Raw genomic sequence first — 20,316 nt, forward strand, 5'->3', positions numbered from 1 at the left:
ATTACCTGTTAGAACAAAGCCTGCTACCAGAAGTGAAGCACCCACAGCAATCAAATCAGTCATGAATACTTGGATTATGACGACAACGTATGATGCAAGCACTGCAGTTAATATTATCAGTAGTACGATTAACCCAAGTTTAATTACTAGAGCAATTTCCTGTAATCAATATATACATATTCATGTAGAATATCTCGAGAAATAACGTAAATTAAAAAATCGCGAACAACACGCCAAAAAAATATATTTTGGAAAACTTAAAGTAGATAGTTTCTGATTTTCGTAGAAAAGTTTCCAATGTTTCTAAGTATAATCTCGGAGGATATTGACTGTTTAGCAGTGGCGTCTCGTGACAATTTTTTGGTACTTTACAGCCATTAGAAAAATTTAATTCTAGAATTCTTTCAGTATTGAAAATAAGCAAAACTATAAAATCAATGAAAGTAACTACCGGTATATATATATATATATATATATATATATATATATATATATATATATGGGGTGTTTCAAAACAACACCGACAACGTTTGGGAAGTGATTCCTGACACCAAGATAAGACAGAAAATATAGACCAACCTGGGTGCACAAATGCTTTCTTTCGGAGTTATGGAATGCCGAAAACTTTAAAGAATGAATTTAAAAGTCTATAACTCCAATAGTACGGGACCTACCGTAGTCGGGTCAAGACTTCACTTAGGAACTAATATGTGCGCTATCCAAAAATGCATGTTTCAGAATTCTGCGGTATTTTTACAACAATTTTTAGGGAGGTAGTCATCAAATTATATGCACGTTACCAAGCACTCTCTATAAAAGCTGTTGTGGAAGTACCTAAGGATTCTAAAACATGCATTTTAAGATAGGGCACATATTAGTTCTTAAGTGAAGTTTTGATCCGAGTACGGTAGGTATCACAGTTTAGGAGCTATGGACCTTCAAAGTTCATTTGTGCGCCTATAACTCCGGAAGGAAGAGTTTGTGCGCCCAGGTTTGTCTATACTTTTTGTCTTATCTTGGTGTCAGGAATCGCCTCCCAAATGTTGTCGGTTTTGTTTTCAAACACCTGTATATATATATATATATATATATATATATATATATATATATATATATATATATATATATATAATACGTAAAACAACTTTCAATTCAGATTATTTACTATGATTTTCACGAAATTTATTGTATTACATGCTCTTCCGATGGACCCACTATCAGTTTCACGACGATATATAATGACATTTGCATTAAACTCCAAACGTCTGCTATCTCTTATATTTGAATTGAGATGTATGCACTTTTGTGAACTGTGAACAGTATACACGCAACATGCAATGTATTAAATTATTACGGCAACTGCAGAGGCACCTTTAATTACAAACGCTGTGTCAATGTGCTCTTGTATTATTGTCTCAAGACACCTCATGACTATTTGTTTTGTATTAACTTCAATGTTAGAGGTTAGGTTATATAAGACGAGATGTACAGTTTAAAAAAAAATACTGTAAATGTTACTCTCTCACCTGGAATTGAACACTTCATGAAGTCAACCAAACCACGGAAAACACTATGACTACTAAGATTTCTGAATTCCTAATGAAGATATACAGCATATTGAAACACGCCAAAATCTTATGCAGTCAAAGTGAGCGAATGTGACTTTTTACTACAAGATTATTATGAGCTTTAATAGAAAGGATAATACGAACAAATTGTGATAGAAAATTTGGCATATTTACCAGCCTCTAACCCAGAGAAGTTTGGAAGGGTGTCTTATACTATAAGACACTACATCTAGTATGTACTATTGATCCGACGTAATTCTACACCCGAAAAATAGTGCGTAATTGTTAAATTCTGCCATCTATATTCTCAGAAAATATATAGAATTATTTTGTTCTAAGAAAAGAAAGAACACATGAAGTGTAACATCAAATCTTTGCACTACATCAGATTTTCTCTATCAAACAATTATAGTGTGCAGTCCCATCTTGTCAGTCTGAAAGCTCAGATAACGCACTAATTAATTGTGCAATTGGGGATGTCAGAACTGACAAGTTGCCCCCAGGATTTTGTAAACATTGAATTTGGTAGAGCATAAAGTACATGATCTGGCCTGGGTTGCGTACAAATAAAATTGAGCATGTACAAAAGAAACAGATTGTGATGTCGAAGGAGTTGAAAAGGGTGAGAAGGAAATAGCCTTTGGGATTGGTTAATCTACTCACACTTACTTGTAAATCTTGGTGTTTTTTTCCTCGACGATTCTTCCAGTGGATTGATGTCCGTCCATTCCTCTCTCTGGCCTATTGGGCGTTCTGGTAGTCGTGTGTTAAGGGTCTGCGAAACCCGGGAAGGAAAACTAGCGTTGCAAAAACAGTAAATTTAATCAATATCGAAATCGCTCTTTAACGAAATGTCCATGGTAGTTAATAGTTATAACGTCTGCTAAGACAAGATGCTTTCTAGGTTAGGGCAAGGTAATCTTCTCGTAACTCGGATTTGTAGCTCGTGTTCCTACATGTTGACTCGTTTCTCATAGATCCGGACTACCTCTTCCGAAAGTCTCTCAATGATTTTATTCGATGTCCCTTCCGGGTTAATATCCTGGGTCGTTGACTATTTCTTCAGTTTCGATTAAAAGTGCGTGCTCATAGATTAACCAAAGGTGCGTTGATAAGAATGCTGACAGAGAAACAATCTGTCGTTTTTATTGATTAAGAAATTACATGTGTTGAAGGAATTAACAAACAACAAGAAAACTTCCTTGTAAGAAAAGTAAATGAACTTAGAAAAAAAGAAAAGTGATTCAACTTTAAATAAACGATGATGCTTTTTACTGCATTGAATTTTAAAATAAAATGTCTCAAAGTCCGAAATAAAATGCTTCATTATGTGTCCAAATGTAAAAAAAAACATTCACAATAGTTTTATTATGACATTGTACAAAGTATGGCGAGTTTATAAGTTTTGAGGGAGGTCCGAATGCGATAGATGCCTGTGTGGGTTCGTCCCTATGCTCACAGTAGATAAATCCAGCATAGTTTTAATGTGTTTATTACAGTTCTTAAACTTTTTTACTATTTCAATCAAATGTCCTGACAAGGGTCACGCAGTGGCTCCGCAGAGATCCGAACGAGACAATTGTGTTTGCATTTGATGTGTCATAACTAAATGAATCCCAAAGTTATACGTGCCACCGGGCGGAATATCGTAAGTTACAACATATTTTGTAATTTAAAAACTACAAGAAAAATTACCTGGCAGAATAGTTTGAACCGAGTCATTTGTTCGGAAACGGTGGGTAAATGTAAAACTCGGCCAACATGTATCCCATCATTTTCAACTACAAACTTTTTGGGATAAAAATAACTTTGTCCCATGATTCCCCGCAGGGTCCCACACGGGGTCCAACTCAAAATTTTCAAATGGCAGGGGGGTTAAGTGGCACATCATTTGAAAGCTGTTGTAAAATGAAAGAAAATGCAGCAAGTTTTAACTCTCTACAACAACCCTGTGCAAAATGTCGACTGGTCAAAGTGTAAACAAACACTAAATTGAAAAGTCCATGGTCACCCCTATAAATCGGAAACGGTGAGACAAATGTGAAAACAGGAAAGGAAGTGTGGCATTATTTTCAAAGTACAACGATTTAAGTGAAAACACCTTATCCCGGGGTCCTCACATGGTCCCAGGTGGGGTCCAAATAAAAAGTTTCAAATGGCAAGAGAGGTAGGACATCGTTTGAGAGCTCTTGTTAAGTGAAAGAAGATGGAGCACGTCTCGACTTTCTACAACAACCCTGTCCAAAATTGCGGTTGGTCAAAATGTAAACAAAAGCGTAATTGTAAATCTATGGCCACCTTGAATTCAAGATGGCCGCTTAAAACCATATCAAAAGGATAAGCGTACCAAACTGCTGAAGTTAGGAAAACTAATTTGGCATTAATGTTGATTAGTAAGTGACTAAAATATGCAAAATGTTCAAAAAGGCGACATCTTGAGTTCAAAATACCGCACTATGTATCGAACGCATATTCAGCTCACACCACTGGTATTGGAGAAGCGAACGTTTATGGTTCATAGCAGGTATCCACAAAATATCAAAGAGTATAATCTGTAATCCAATATGGCTGCCAGCGTGAAAAATGAGTTTGTATATAAATATGTTATTTCTTGGAATACTGTGACCAAACCAACAAAGTTTGACGCAGCTCGATGTACTGAAATGACTTACACATGTTTGGTACTACTCACCAATCTTGCAAATGAATGTTTTTTTTTGTATATTTGGTATTGCTTGTAGTATTTCGATCAAACCAGTGAATGACATACAAATGTAACCATCACGAATACGTTACAATAGATCCCCCAACCTACTGGTGCAGCGAGTTCTTTCTGTATAAACAAAGTATGACAAAATTAGAAAAATACTCGAAGGTATTCAGCTTTTGTTTAGTAGTATGAGTAGGAAGTCAGAGTTGTGTGTTCATCGCATATTCGTTATATTCAAGTAAATAATGTCGAGAGAACCGTGACGAACGTGCATTAAGAACAAAACATATATGTGTTGTTACCGAATGAAATAATAGTTGAAGTGAATCGAAATTCAATTTTTCTTTAGTCTTCATTTTATTTATAGATACATAATAGAGAAAAGTAGAGATTTAGATTTGTACTGTTATGAATGACATAGGTTTTAAGGGGCCATCTTGGATTCAAGGTAGCCATAGTTTTTTTTAATTAAGCTTTTGTTTACATTTTGACCCGCCGCAATTTTGGACAGGGTTGTCGTAGGAAGTCAAGACTTTCTCCACCTACTTTCATTTAACAAGATCTTGCAAACGATGAGCTTCTTAACCTCTCTTGCCATTTGAAACTTTTTAGTTGGACCCCACCTTGGACCCTGTGGGCACCCTGGACAAGACACTTTAACTTAAATTGTTGTACTTTGAAAATAATGCCACATTCGCTTTCCTATTTTCATACTTGTCTCACAGTTTCCGATTTATAGGGGTGACCATAGATAGACTTTTCAATTAAGTTTTTGTTTACATTTTGACCCTCCGCCATTTTGCACAGGGTTGTTGTAGAGAGTCAAGACTTGCTGCGTTTTCTTTTATTTTACAACAGCTTTCAAACGATGTGCCACTTAACCCCCTTGCTATTTAAAAAAATTGAGTTGGACCCCGTCTGGGACCCTGCGAGGACCCTGGGGCAAATTTTCTTATCCGAAAAAGTGTGTCCTTGAAAATGATTGAACATGTATTGTCCACGTTTTCCATTTACCCAACCGTTTCCGGACAAATGACTCTGTTCAAACTATTCTGCCAGCTTTGTAGCTTTTATATTGCAAAATATTAATTGGCATTAGTTGGCATTAGTTAATTAATGATTATATGCGTATTACAAACGCTACAGTTAATTATAGACAGCAAACTAGTATTGGTTTGCGTTGCGACCATCAGTTATTTCTGACTAGCAAGAGGTAAAATATTGGACTGAGAGCTGTGTAGAGGATGGTTACGCTCTAACATCGCAGACGACACCGAGCGTTTCCGAACGCATCCGAACTGTTACGAATCAGGGATAATGCGCTCGCATGCATCCTTCGAGAGGAGCGAAGCATACAGCGAATGAAATACATAATAAAACATTTAATTATAATAAAATTAGCTAATAATAATCACTTTAATGCATAGTTATTAATAAAAAGAAGCTCAGGGAATATATTTACGTATTTTAAAGTATATTTAAGCAACAAAATACGACGAAGATAGCGAATAAAAATGCTCATATTTTAACCCTTTATCGACTGTCGGGACTTGTAAGTCCCGGTGTTTCAAGGTTACGTTTCCTATTACGTAATAGCCCTTGTGTTGCCAGCAACCTGTCGGGACTAACAAGTCTTTCTTCAAACACTTCAAGGAACGATCACAAGATGGTACAAGCTGTTTGTGAGCGTTGCTGTGTATGTGTGACAAATATAATTTCGCGCGTTTGAAGCATGCTGTTTATATGTGAGTTGTAGTCGAGTGTGTTCTGATTTAGTCTAGTTTTTGTGTAGTATTTGGAGCTTCAGACGTTCGTGGATTTTTTGTTACTTGATCAGGTATAGTATAAATAATACAAATATAAATTTTAACAGTTCTTGTATTATTGCGCGTATTATGGGGTAAAATTACAGGTGGACCCAGAAGTCCCGTCAGGCTTGTAGGCAGAGGCGGCATCAGGATTTACCTTTTCGGGCTATAAGTGGTGTGCTCTATTTACAGTGAAATTTGCTTTCGGTAATATCTAAATAAGAAAAATGTTTTGTAAATACTTAATATTCCTCATTTCGTTGCCTCGGATATTCCAGGACGGGTATCCAAGCCCCTTGTATCACCTAGTGTCGCGTTGCCTTTAGTGTTTTTTTCAATGTTGGAAAATATTACAATCTGCGGAAATTGCGTAACTATGTTTTTCGGTTCCTTTGTAGGAATAATGTCTAATATACTCGACGATAAGGAAATAGAAGATATTCTTCTAGAGGATATTCCGTCAGATGTTGAAATAGATACTCCATTTGAAGATAGTAGCAGTGATGAGGTACAGGAGGAAACTATCAATTCCTTGGAAACTGTATCAGACAATCCAGGTTCTTCAGCGTTGCCTCCGACAGTTCCATTTACAGAAGGTGAAATTAGTGATGATGATGGTGATGATGATGTGGCAAGTACAAAGACAGTAAGAAACTTTAAAAACAGGATAGTGTAACGACTGCTCCAATATTTTCGTTATCTCGGGGTGTAGTTCGTAACTACTTTTTGCCGGATTTTTCTCCGACAGACGTTTTTCTGAACATTTTTTCAAGCGAAATTGTTAATAATGTTGTTTTTCAAAGCAACTTGTACATTCAACAACGCAACAGGAAAGTGAAACCAATCACACAAGAATAAATGTATGGTTTTATTGGTCTGCAGTTTTTGTTTGGCTATCACAGGTTACCGCAAACGTGTTATTATTGGAGTACCGACCAAGATCTAACAGTGCCGATTGTGTCTCAGACAATGACAAGAGAAAGATACAAACAAATACTGTCCAATGTGCACGTGAACGACAATTTGGTTATTCCACCTGATAACAAAGACAAATTATACAAACTTAGACCATTAATTACATCATTGAATGCAAATTTCCAAAAACTAAGGCTGCCAGACCAGTACCAATGTATTGATGGGAGCATTATCCGTTTCAAGGGCCGATCAAGTCTCAAACATTACTACCCAATGAAACCTGTGAAAAGAGGTTACAAGTGTTGGTGTAGAGCAGATATGTCTGGATATATCTACGAATTCGACGTATATCAGGGTAAAAGTGAGAATGAAGATAAAGAAGAAAAGAAGCGTTTTGGTCTTGGAGGATCCGTAGTAAAGAAACTAACATCATCCCTGCAAGACAACAATTTTATTGTTATGATGGACAATTATTTCACTTCTTTGGAACTGTTCGAGTATTTGAAATCGCAGAATATTTACGCATGTGGGACAATTCGTCCTCAACGCAGCGGGCTTCCACTTCTGGCAAAAGATAAAGATCTGAAACGCGGCGAATACGATCATCGAACAACAGATCAAGGAATAACGTACTTCAAGTGGAAAGATAACAAGTGTGTCCACTTCTTGTCAACTTATCATGGTACTGAAACCATAACTGTAGAACGTAAGACGAAAGATGGTTCAAAGATAAACATTCAAGCTCCTTTAGTCGTCAAAGACTTTAAAAATCACATGGGTGGTGTAGATAAGGCCGATATGCTTCGCTCCCTTTACGATCGTGATAGAAGAGCAAAAAAATGGTGGCACTGACTTTTCTTTGCATTTCTTGAAATTGTATTGGTAAACGCATTTATAATATTTTGCGACCTCTATGAGAGAATGCCTTTTCTGTTATTCAAACGTCAGGTGACTCAAGGACTACTTACTAAAGGACGTAAACACTATCAGAAGCGTGGTAGACCAAAGCAGGATTCATCACGAAGCGTGGGATCAATCAAGAGAAGAAAATCCAAATTTTCCAGAAGCAATGATATTAGGCTTCAAAATCGAGGTGCACATTGGCCACAATTCGTAAAAGAGAGAGCTAGATGTCAACTTTGTTCTTTCAAGAAGATTGAATCGAGACCACACTCCAAATGTGGACTGTGTAATGTATTTTTGTGTGTGAATGAAAAGAAGAATTACCTCTTTGAATTTCATCATATGTGAGTAAATCAATACAGACTGCTTCGAAAATTTGGATGTAACTAAACTCAAACATGTTGTTCCTATTAGTACTCAAATATCATTTACAGTTCTGTTATATATACACATACGTAATGTTAGTTATCAAGAAACCTTCTCTGTAGTTTTCAAGTGATTCGTGCTGTATGTTGCATTATCATTCAATATTGTACTGAAATTTTATACAGTTATTATTTCTATGCTTATTTACATAATTGAAGAAGAAAAATCAGAAATTGTATGTAAAGATACAAACAATAAATCATGATTATAGTATTAGTAATTGCTTCTAATTATATCCCTAAGACACTAAAATATATGATTATAAAGACGTCCGAACTAAAAATATATTATAATTATTATGTTAACTCGTTGTTGCCTGACGGGACTTTAAAGTCCCATAAGTGAAAACACGTGGCCCATGATGATAATCATCAAATCGATCGATTTAATGGTTACTTGTACGCATTTAGAACCCAAATACGAAAAAATTATATTAAAATTCAAATTAATATTTAATTCGGGTTAATGCAATTTTTAATGAATTACGAGGAAGAAAAGGAGAATTAACGTGTAAAACTTAAGGTTATAAAACGATAGTGTTTTACACACAGAGTTAGACGTTACAAAAGAATAGTCTTGCACTAATATTACGTAAAACGTAGCAAGTTGTGTATGGACAAATAATGGAACATTATAGGCCTGCTTCATAACGACGAAATATTATAGTCTAAGAGTATAAGCAGACACAAGTTAGAAACTATAGATAATTTAAATTTATACTAACAAATAGCGCTTACTAGGACATTGAAATGAGCCTGTCCCGACTCTATCTATTTCTCATCTATTTCAGAGTAAACCAACGGAAGAAGTGGACATCGAGACAATATTATTTTTAATACCTACTGTAATATTAGGAATTATCCTTTTAATAGTAAATTATTAGTACATGTTATATCTTCGCAAGACTATGGAAACTAGAAAGGAAGTATGACGCTAGAAATAGACAAAGTAACGTAAGGGTTAATTTTGGTTCAGAAGTAAAAGATAAATGTACTACAGAGACTTACGCTCTTCCAAATTTTTCGCCATTGTATGCGAGAGTAGAGAAGAATAAAGCACATAGACACGACACTGACACACATATCACTAACCACACTCCACTTCAAACAATGCCAGATTCAAGCAATGCATATTTAAACACTAGCACTTACAATGGAAAAGAGGTAACACCTTCTATAAACACCAAAAATCATAATTTGCATCCAGAAGACAATGCACAATGCAATGCAAATAGGACACGTCACTGATTTCCAATCACGGATATCGAACAAACTAGTGAATAAAACCGAAATAAACGGTAAAATTGGTGTCACGAAAGACTGCGAAAAGGAAACATTTTTCTCCTTTAATGTTAGGATATAGTGTTAATTTAAGCTTAAAAACTAATAAAATCCACCAGAATTTTTGTGTGTTGGGACACCGTTCATAACTACCCAGGTACCGACGCGCAAATGAACGAGAGCCGTAGAAGTTTTTTGAGTCAACCTTGATTAGAAAAGTGATGATTTTGCTTTTCTCAAAGTCAAGTTCAGCGTTGCTAACTATCTCAAAGTGGATTTTCATGATTCATAAATATGTGGGTCTGGTGAAACTTATTTTAAAGTAAATATTAAATAAATTAGTGATGTTAAAGTGTGGTGATAAGTGCAATATACATAAAAATAATAATTTGAATTGTGTTGAGCCTATGAAAAGTTAGTAAAAAGTGTGTGAAAATTTGTCATAAATGGTGCAATAAATTATGGATGGACAGATAACTTGTCGTAAATTGGCAAGACTGCAAACAGCACCCGGTGATATGTGACAGTGGAAAATTTTCATTACAAACGTTGTTACCAACGGCAATCTAGATAATCTTAATTGCAAACATTAGAAAGAACTTCATGTGCAATTAATACAGCTAATGCGTTGAGTTGAGATATTTCTCAGTTTATCCGCTAGATGGTATGAGAATACAGACTCATGACTAAAATGCATATAATATTTTTTTAATTAATAAAATGAATGAAGATTAAGAATATTAATAATCTATTTGGTTTTGGGTGTGTTGGATTTAATAATAAATATTTATTCATGTTGTGATATATATATATATATGTATAATATTTGATGTTTTTCGATATTTTTATGTACAGTTTTCATATATTTCATTCTTTTATATACAGAGTGTTTCAAATTAACGATCTCCTGTGAGATCTAGTCTGTTAGCGGAGCTAACAGGGTTTCAGCAGGGGGCATGTGGCAGAGTCCGTATATTTTATTTATTTTAGGTTTAGTTTCAGTTAATCATATTTTATTAAAGATTTAGACTTTGAGTATTAGATTCATAAAACCAGCAAAGTGACAGGAAATAATAATCCACGAAAAACAAATTTCATAAACATTGTAGTCATTGCTTTTAATGTAGAAATACTTATGTAACGATGGTATGTAGTACGCTTTCTCTAGCAAATTGTTTCATTACAGGAAATTAAAATCAGAATTCAATTAATGTCTGATTGGAAAGAATTGGCAGAATTCGTTGTAAGTAAATTTGTAAGATGTTTGTGGACACAAGACACTTTTCTCGGGTATGTTAGAATTGCCAGGAATCGTGAGTCGAAGCATTCCAGGGATTGCCATTCGTCGACCACAATGAGGAAACCACTGCGTTTCCTAGACAAGAAAGAGCGCACGCCTCTGACGTCATGCAGAAGTGGCAGATTCCAGGTCACAGGAAGTTCAACAAAAACGAGAGGACCAGAGGTCACTGGATCAGTCGGGAGGTGTTGGACAGTCGAGATCAGATCAGTCAGGAGCGATCGGTCGAGATCAGTCGGAGACGGAGAGTTGGAGATCGACGTTAAAGTTCTAACTAATAGAATGTCTAGAAACAGTTTGTTTTAAGTTAAGCGAGTTAACGTTTCGCTAGGACGAACTCCGAAAGATTATCATACGTTACGGAGGATATATTATTATGCTGACCGTTCGCAAATCTTCGGCGCAAACAAATCATATCGCAGCCCGTTCTTAGTTCGAACCTCCGTCCATCCTTTGGAGTGACCGCCAGCGAGATTCCATCCAGCCTGTGGCTTGACGATTGGAAGCAGCCTTTGTGGACCAGCATTTGCAGAGCAGAACACCAAGAGGTATGTGCTACTTTTTAAACATTAGTCGAAGGCTCAATGTTTGGTATGCAGTGTAAGAACTGTCAATTACTAATTACCCGAATTCATACACGACACTTTACACGTACTTACACAAAGTAATGAAAATACAACAGTAATTATTGAAATCTGGAGTTGTTATTTAATTACAGAAATCCCCATAATAACTTGAACCGAAATATTACCTCTCGCGTAGTTGTACATCTTATACCCACTCATTTCAAATAGTGAGTGGAAGGTAACTTCTCTGTGTTCACTGAAAACATCCCCAAACTAAGAAACGAACCAGGGAGGTTGTCAATATTTACTTCAATTGAGATATGTAACGGGGATATAAGAACGGATTTTTGAAAACGGTCCAGCGGTATACAGCAGAAGTTCTAGAAATACATACCTGATGCAAACTATGGAAAAGTAACAAACATATTTATAAATCAATCAGTATACCACCAACAACATGTTTTTAATTTTTCCACATTGAAGTATACTGAGAGAATTGTCTGCACATAAAGTACATTATCCGAACTTACGTTATTGATAGTAAAATATCCGAACTAAGTTACTGCCCCCCTTGTCAAAGGAAAAACATTCCAGTGTTTCTTTTAGAAGTGTTGTAGCTGAACGTTGCAGGGTACAATTCTTAACCTTGCTGTAAGTAAGTTATTTAAACATTCTAGCAATGTATTAAATATTATTCTAATAACTAATGTTTAAAGTAACTTTCCAGGCCTGGAACATATTTATTCGTATATATTTAATTGTATAATGGTGATATGTCTCTTATATTTTGTTGCATGTATATCTATATCTTTAATATTAATATTGGAGTTTATCCCAACTTAAGTATTTCTAAATCTTATTCTTTTTAGTTAAATTCATAAGTTATATTAACGTCTTACTTTTCTTTAGAAGCCTGGTACGAGGCTAGTCATTGTTAGTCCATACTCCCTACTCTCTTTTCACCCAACTGGCTGACGTTGAATTTTTTTGTTTTGAAGATTTTTTAAAAAAAAGTTTTTTGTGCAGGTCAAAACACATAAAAAGGCAAGCTGATCTGTTGTTCGTTTCTTTGTATTACTGGAGTGCTAGCAGTTAAAATCTCGGTTTTCGGCCAACCTCTCCAACGCACAAAGTGAACTGTGTTGTAGAAACTGTTCTTTAGCTAGCTCTGTATGTAATTGCATGAGAAGGTCCGTGACAATACAGTTTTCCAGCTGAAGTGAGTAAACTTCGACCATCAGAAGGTTTTTCCAAGATAGGGATTTAGGATGATTAAGAGTTGTATTTAGTCAATAATCCTACGCCTGAGAGAAGGCTTTTGGATTAATTTGTTGGGTTAAGGCTGCGAGTGAGCATTTTAATACCTATTTCTCATTCCTTGAATGCAAAGAACTTTAAGTGTGGACCAGGAGAGAAGGCTGACTAACCTAACCCACAACTTATCCTTCAAAATTAGTTAGATTCCTTTATGGAAGACTGTGTTCAGAGATTCCAAAGAGGTCCTGTGAGAAAAAGGGATATAGAAAAATAATTCTTATACTAATTCAAGAAATATATTTTTGATAGGGAATTAGGCCCTGTAGAATAGGGACAGGATTTGATCCTTGAAATGCTACATTCCATATTTAGGTGGATATGGCTTTTAGATTAACAATTCCTTGATATTAGAATATTTGAGTACGTGTTCAAAACTCAAGCTGTATACAGCTTTGGTCTGCTATGAAGTAATTTGTTCCTCTTACAGGACACATTAGGTTTTTATGAATACTCTGAACACAGATTCCTGGGTTCGATCCCTCGAAGTAGACTCGTGAGAGGGTACCAATAGAGTTTTTACATTTTTTAATCACTTCTTCTATTTCAGGGAGTATGGTTCTTATCTAACTTTTACCTGCCAGATTTATTTAAGGATCTTTCGCTACTATAAGGCGAACTCATTCTCCTTTCCTACCTATCCCTATAATAAGTATTTTGATAGATATCCTTCTAGTGCATCTCCTATTTAAGGTAGTACACGAAATAGGGTTGTAGGCCAGGGCTTTTGATGTAGTGAGTCAATGTCCTTTATAAGTTCAGGTTGACAGAGGACGCTTTTAGTGAGGACTAACCCTTCTGCCTGCCACAGGCACATAATTAGAGAAACTTTAGCTTAATAAAGTTAATTATAACTAGAGAAAATTAATTAATTAGAGAAGAGAATACCCAATAGGTATATCTCATGCATTTTTAAAGGAAGATATTTCATAGAATTATCAATTTTTTTCCTAAATAAACTTTTAATAGAGGTAACTCATATGTTATGATTTCATATGTAGATAAGAACCTGAGTTATAAACCTGTTTATTAAGTTAATTACCCTAGACATTACTTTTTGTTTTAAGATACGAATCTGAATATAATTTATTCTTTTTTTTTAAAGTTTGTCGAAAATTTTGTCCTAGAAACACGAATGGCCAGAGCTCACAGTCTGACGGATTTCAGTGTTACATACATATGTATAAGTAACTTAATCTTATTTAACTTTTTTTCTCTACAAACACCTCCAATGTCTCATAGCGATTGAGTCGCGTCTGTTCCCTCACAAATCCGAAAAGATGGTAGTCGGAGGGTACGATGTCGGGGCTCACAGGGATGTGGAAGTGCTTCCTACCCAAATCTTCTGATCTGCTCCATAGTGGCACGAAAAATATGCGAACGCGCATTATTCTGTTGAAGGATGATCTTTCCAGAACGTTTATCACGCAAGGCTCAACGGAGCTTCAAAAGTGTGTGGATGTAGCTGGCAGAATTTATGGTTTGTCCAGGCAAGTCAACCAGAATGCAACCCTGTGCATCCCTTCTTCGGTGGAGAATTCAGGTGGTGTCATTCCATACTCTGTCGTCTTGTTTCAGGTTCATAATGATGGAATTAGCTTTCATCTCCAGTCACAATACCCGTGAAAAAGTCATCACCATCTCGTCGAAATCTCTGAATTAGGGCTTGGGCAATGGTTAGTGTCTGACATTTGTGTTCTTCGGTTAATAAACATGGGATCCAACGGGCACAAACCTTCCGATAACCTAACCTGTGAATCATTTCTTGCACCGCACTATGTCCAACACCAAGTTTTGCAGCGATTTCATTCACAGTGATACGCCTCTCTTCCGTAATCAGCTCATCAACCATTACCTTGTTGCGTTTCGTGGAGGCAGTTCGAGGGCGCTTAGTGCGAGGCTCATCTTCGATCCTCGTGTTTCCATCCTCACAATGTTTGACTCACCTCCTAACACTACTGACACACATGGACACATCTCCGTAAGCACGCTGCAGTCTGCGGCGAATTTTAGAAGCAGATTGGTCCTCTTCAACAAGGAAATCAATAACAGTACGCTGTCGAAACGAAACATTACTGCCTGCCATTTTGGAAATCGTGCCTGTGGTCACGTGCTAGCATCAAACAACGTCAGCGCCTGGAAAGAAAGAAAGAAAGGTCTGTAGATTCAGATGATATACTTGGTTTCACTTACAACTAAAGATTACGGTTGTGAAAACATGTTGTTCACGAGTTTCAGTATGCTCCTCGTACATATATGTTAGAATTTATAGCAATGGAGAAAGATATGTAAGAGTTGAACGTTTGCCAAAATGTTTCTCTCTCTCTTGTTCAACACATTACTAGGCAGCTTTGAGAGAGAGAGAGAGCGCGCGCAACAGACCAGTCTTCCTTTGCTTACTCATATAGAAAACCATATGCACTGATGTCACATGTGTTCTCGTTCGGACAGTGTTTGTTTCAAGGCCATCAGACATACAAATTTTCATATGGTCTCAATGTGTAAGAAACTCACTATTATACCAAACACAATTACATCATGGATCTTCTTTCTCTCTCTTTTGCACATTTCCTTGTGTTAAAATTACGTTACACTCTTTGCATACGAGGACTATCGAGAAAGTAATTTTTAATATATGCTTTTACCCCGAAAACTAATTATCAGAGACATAACAAAATATATATAATTCAGCAGCATTTAATGAGATCTATCTAATGTGCATACGAGGGCTATATAAAAAGTAATTTTAAAATATATGATTTTGCCTCGAAAAATGTTATCAGGGAAATAATAAAAGTATATATATTTCAACACCAAATAATGAGATTTGTCTAATCGTGATATATGAGGATTGATCAAAAAGTAATTAACATGCTTACAAATGGAAAACTATTATAAGAGAGACAATAAAATTTGTATATTTCAAGAAAATTTAATGAGATCTATCCAAGTAGATATATATAAGGGTTGATCAAAAAGTAATTATTAACTCATATGCTTATAAATGGAAATCTTATCTATCTTTCTAACGAACTAACTCTATGGCCTATGGAACCCAAAGGTTCAGTACAGCGTTCACAAGAGCTCTCCACTGACTTCTATCCTTAGTCAATTGTATCCAGTTTCTACTTTGTATTCCTATTTCTGGAAGATCCATCTTAATGTTGTCCTCCCATTTGCGCTTACATCTTCCTAATGGTGGTTTTCCGGTTGGTCTTCCAGTCGAAACTTTGAAGGCGTTACTACTTTCTTCCATTCTAACTACATGACCTGCGCACCTAAGCCTCCTGGACTTAACAACCCTAACAATGTTGGGTAAACCGAATAAATTATGTAGTTCCTCATTATGAAGTTTCCGCCATTCCCCATTTATATTTCTCTTGGGTCCCAACACTCGTCTCAGGATCTTGTTCTCAAATACTTTCAATGTATGTTCTTCCTTCCGAGTAAGCGATCATTTTCACAACCATACAGAACAACAGGCATGATTATCGTTTTATATATTTCAATAATGCTCGACAGAATTCGTGTCAACAAGAGATTTTGAACTGAATAATAACACGAATTCCCTGCTTTTAGTCGACATTTAATTTCTTCGTGAATATGGTTTCCTTCTGTTAATATTGATCCCAGATATTTTAAAGTTTCCACTTCATCAAAAGTATTATACGATATTTTAACGCATTTATAATTTGCCGTATTACGGTCCCAACGGACTTCCATGTATTTATTTTTCTCTGCATTTACTTCTAAATCCATGTCCCTGCAAGCGTTTAATAATGTCTCTGCATTTCTTTCTATTGTTCTCCTATCATCCCCTATTAAATTTACATCATCGGTATACACCATAACCTGGTGAATACCGTTCAACTCTAGGCCCTGGTTGCTATCTTTGATTTTCCTTATAGCGTACCCCAGGGCAAAGATTTTCTCAGCGTGAAAGCTCGTGGACAAAAATTTTCCTACCCGAACTTTACTTCGTGATTCATTTAAAAATATCTTAATTAATCTAATTAGCAGTTTTGGTATTGGCAGATTATTTGAGAATTTCACTATTCTAATATTCTCTTGTCTCGTTAAGTTTATAATTAATTCTATTAATATCTTTTATATACTCATCTGTCAAATCTTCAATCATTAATTTGATTACGTTAAGCTCATCTTTAGACAATTCAATTTGATTAACCATATTTTTCATAATACTCTTTGAGACTGCGTAAATTTTGTAGATAGACATGTTATTACTGGATAAAATGATGCAAATGCTATTGTAATAATTGAATACACTGCAACAGGAATAAATGCATTGATAGCCCTGTTGAAACTGGCCAAGAGTCTCCATAACGGATTCCATATGGATACAAAAAAACTACGTCACCTTCCTTCGAGAAATATTCAGAAAAAAAAGTATGGCGGTCACGAAAAACACTGACTTTTTGCATCGGGAGAAAGAAGATACTCTCTTTTCAATCGCGAAGATAAAAGCATAGATTGCTGCTTAGACAAATTTAAACCGCGAACAAGATAGTTGAGATCACCTTGTGTCAAAATGTATGGGGTATTTTATTCACAGGGCAATTCAAATGTTATGTCGGCATGAGTGGATCCCCCATCTTCTGAACCTTCTTCATGCTCGTTAGCAGATTTACCGTCACTCACTTTTTCTGGAGACACTGGTACCGGTAATTCCTCACTGTGGCATACGGGTCTCATAGCAGATGGGAAATTTGGGTATTGCATAGTCTTCTTTCTTTCCGACGTGATTCCAGCTATTTTAGACAAAAATAAATTGTGGTGTGATCCATTGGTTCCCGCCAAATCATGCGAACAGCGAACGGCTTATGTGGTGAACCTTTCGCCCAGCTCGTCAGGAGTCTAACACATGTCAAGCAGCATATGTGGGGGGACATTTCTTGTCTTGGTTGCCAACCTTAGACACGAAATAAAGTTCATAGCACTTCTTTACGAGCGGGGTCAATTGTTTTTGAGAATTGAGAATCACCTCTCTACAGATATAACATAAAGAATTACACTATTGACACACATGCGAGGCCACGACACTCAAATTTCATTAACCTAGAACAACATGCAACTACTTCCCACGCTATCAGAACTCACAATACTGCGACACCGGTGGCAAGAATCATCACGATTTCATGTGATTGTATGACATATCGGCAATATTACAAAACGTCACTCATTGCTGGAGTATGTTCCTTGACCTCAGGAGGATGCATCGGAATTACTTGCACTTTTCCCGATTATATCTCACTTTCTCTCAACTTTTTTTTCAACCAGTATATCTGCAAGTTATTCTAATTCAGCCATGGCAGAATAAACCATATGCAGCGTTTCTAACGATTTTCAAGAATTTCAATAAGTAGAAGGTAATATGTCACACGAAAACTGAGCCCGATAGACAAAAACTGCTTTCATTTTCGAAATTAGCATCCTCGACTTAGCTTAGAACACTATTCAGATTCCTTTTGACAAAAACCTTGTTGACCAGTGTTAAAAGCTTGTATTCCAAAACTCTTACATGTCTTGTTACATAATAGTTTGAAACAATTTTACCAAAATTTGTTTCTTTAGCAAATGGCTCTATTCCTTCTACTTTATCTTTCATTTGTGTTTCATATACTTTATTTCTTCTATTATAGGTGTATTACTTTCACTTATAGGACTATCATAATACGAGGTGTTTCTAATAAGCTTGAATCTACTCTTGCACTTTTATGTACAGCTGGGACTAACTCTTGTGTTATATTTTTATTTTCTTCTGCTACTTTTGATATATTTTGTCCTAAATCTGTAGTTGCATTGATAACAGGTTAATTTTATTATTTTCCTTGTATGTACTTCGATTTGCCTGTTTACTTTTCTTAAATCTTTTAACAAGTTTTTCTCGTAATAAATTTCTTAACTTTATTAACATCCATTTATTATACAAAGAAATATAAAAACATATCTTCGTTCATAAACGTTTAAGTATGTTTATGTATATACAAAAACTTTTAAATTTTATTTCCATGTTTACAATTGTTCGCTTCTCTAGTCATATGTAATGTTACGAAACCATGCTTTTCACTCCCACACTTATTGCATAATGATTGTAATTTTTCAAATGACATATCAGATAGAACAAATAAATCATACATATGTTTTCATGTTGTTCTGTTTAAAGATACAAAGAAAGCATTTCCCTGATATCTATTCCGTTTATCAATACAAAACTTGATACAGACATTTGTTATCCCATATAGTATTTTTCGAGATACACTTGGATTATGTGCTTTTATCAGGGGCCACTCCAGAGGGGGCCAAAGTTGATGAGGATTTCTGGAGGGAATTTTTCCGACATTCTCTCAATTTTCTCTGTTCAAGTACGTTATTGGCGCCAATAAATAGCACTTCTAGTAAGCTTGTTTCATGCTAAAGAGAATGAACTATAAACCATGACTTTTCAATGAACAGTGTTGATGGAATAGCTATTTCACTGCGAGTTTACGATTTTCTTGATACTAACTGGGTTAATGGGCCCTAGGTACTTACTCCGTTGTCCATGGCACCTACCGTTTTGTGCATGAACACATCTTTATGTTTATCGAACGGACTAGGTTTGATTCGGCTGTCCGGATGACAGGTTCATGTCCGTTCTTTGTTAGAAAAATATATTTTCGACCTCCCTCCGTAAGTGGGTGAAGCGGGAATGAATGGTAACATCTCAAATTAGAACCTCAATTTTGCATCATACACTATTCGCAGAAAAGAGGAAAAGCTTGCTCGCATTGCTCGCACCAAGATATTTAATTATCAAAGATACATCTACAGACAGTGCCGAAGCCCTTAGTAAACTATCACCGTTTATTGTACATCGGCAATTACAACATCGTGCAACGGGTACGTTTCCACCTGGACGTATTCAAAAATTGAGAAATGAAACATGACCAGTACAAACTGTCTCGGAAACGCATGTCCAATTGCTCTTAGCTTGTACCCAGTTAGGGCCTGTTCCTGTCATCGTCCAGTCTTATCGTCAACTTAATACAAGCAAAGGTGTCATTACATGTTTCGACTTCAAAGATTTACCGGAGGTCGAAATCTGCGAAGAACTTAAGGACAGTCATGTCAATGCTGTGCATCGGATTTCCACCAAGAAGAACAGTACATTGCAGCCAACGGTCTCCTTCACTTACATTTGATTTGTCTATCGTTCCAACGCACTTAAATGTTGCTTACCATCGTTTAAAGGTCCGACCTTATGTTCTCTTACCATTACGATATTTCAGGTCTTCTTCTTCCTACACCATGCTCAAGTCTTGACTGCTTTGTGAGTGCATTCCTCACCTTTCTTTTAAGTAATTTATTTCTTATTTTATCTATTGCTTCTCTGTGTTCTCCTGGTGATTTTATGCTTGTCATGGCATTTCCTTCCGTTTCTTTCCTACACAGTCATATCCAGTACTAATTACGGGCTACCCAGCGTGTGTTCACATATTGCCGAGCTGGCCCGGCAGAGAAGGTTA

At 36.0% G+C, this 20,316-nt stretch overlaps 2 protein-coding genes across 8 annotated transcripts in view; one reads left to right on the plus strand and one right to left on the minus strand.

Annotated features, from left to right (window-relative positions):
- The window catches only part of LOC145681035 (relaxin receptor 2-like), a 1,105,974-nt gene that overhangs the window by 705,470 nt on the left and 380,188 nt on the right, over positions 1–20,316 (plus strand). The gene's annotated exons all lie outside the window — the stretch shown is intronic.
- The window catches only part of LOC145681034 (uncharacterized), a 187,512-nt gene that overhangs the window by 17,804 nt on the left and 149,392 nt on the right, over positions 1–20,316 (minus strand). For all 7 annotated transcript variants that reach the window (XM_081752352.1, XM_081752351.1, XM_081752355.1 and 4 more), the window contains one exon: positions 6–159. In XM_081752352.1, the coding sequence (XP_081608478.1) occupies positions 6–159 (154 nt within the window). The remainder of the gene's footprint in view (positions 1–5; positions 160–20,316) is intronic.

This window comes from Thermobia domestica, chromosome 3 (genome assembly GCF_964235325.1).
Source record: "Thermobia domestica chromosome 3, izTheDome1.hap1.1, whole genome shotgun sequence".
Classification (NCBI taxonomy): Eukaryota; Metazoa; Arthropoda; class Insecta; order Zygentoma; family Lepismatidae; genus Thermobia; species Thermobia domestica.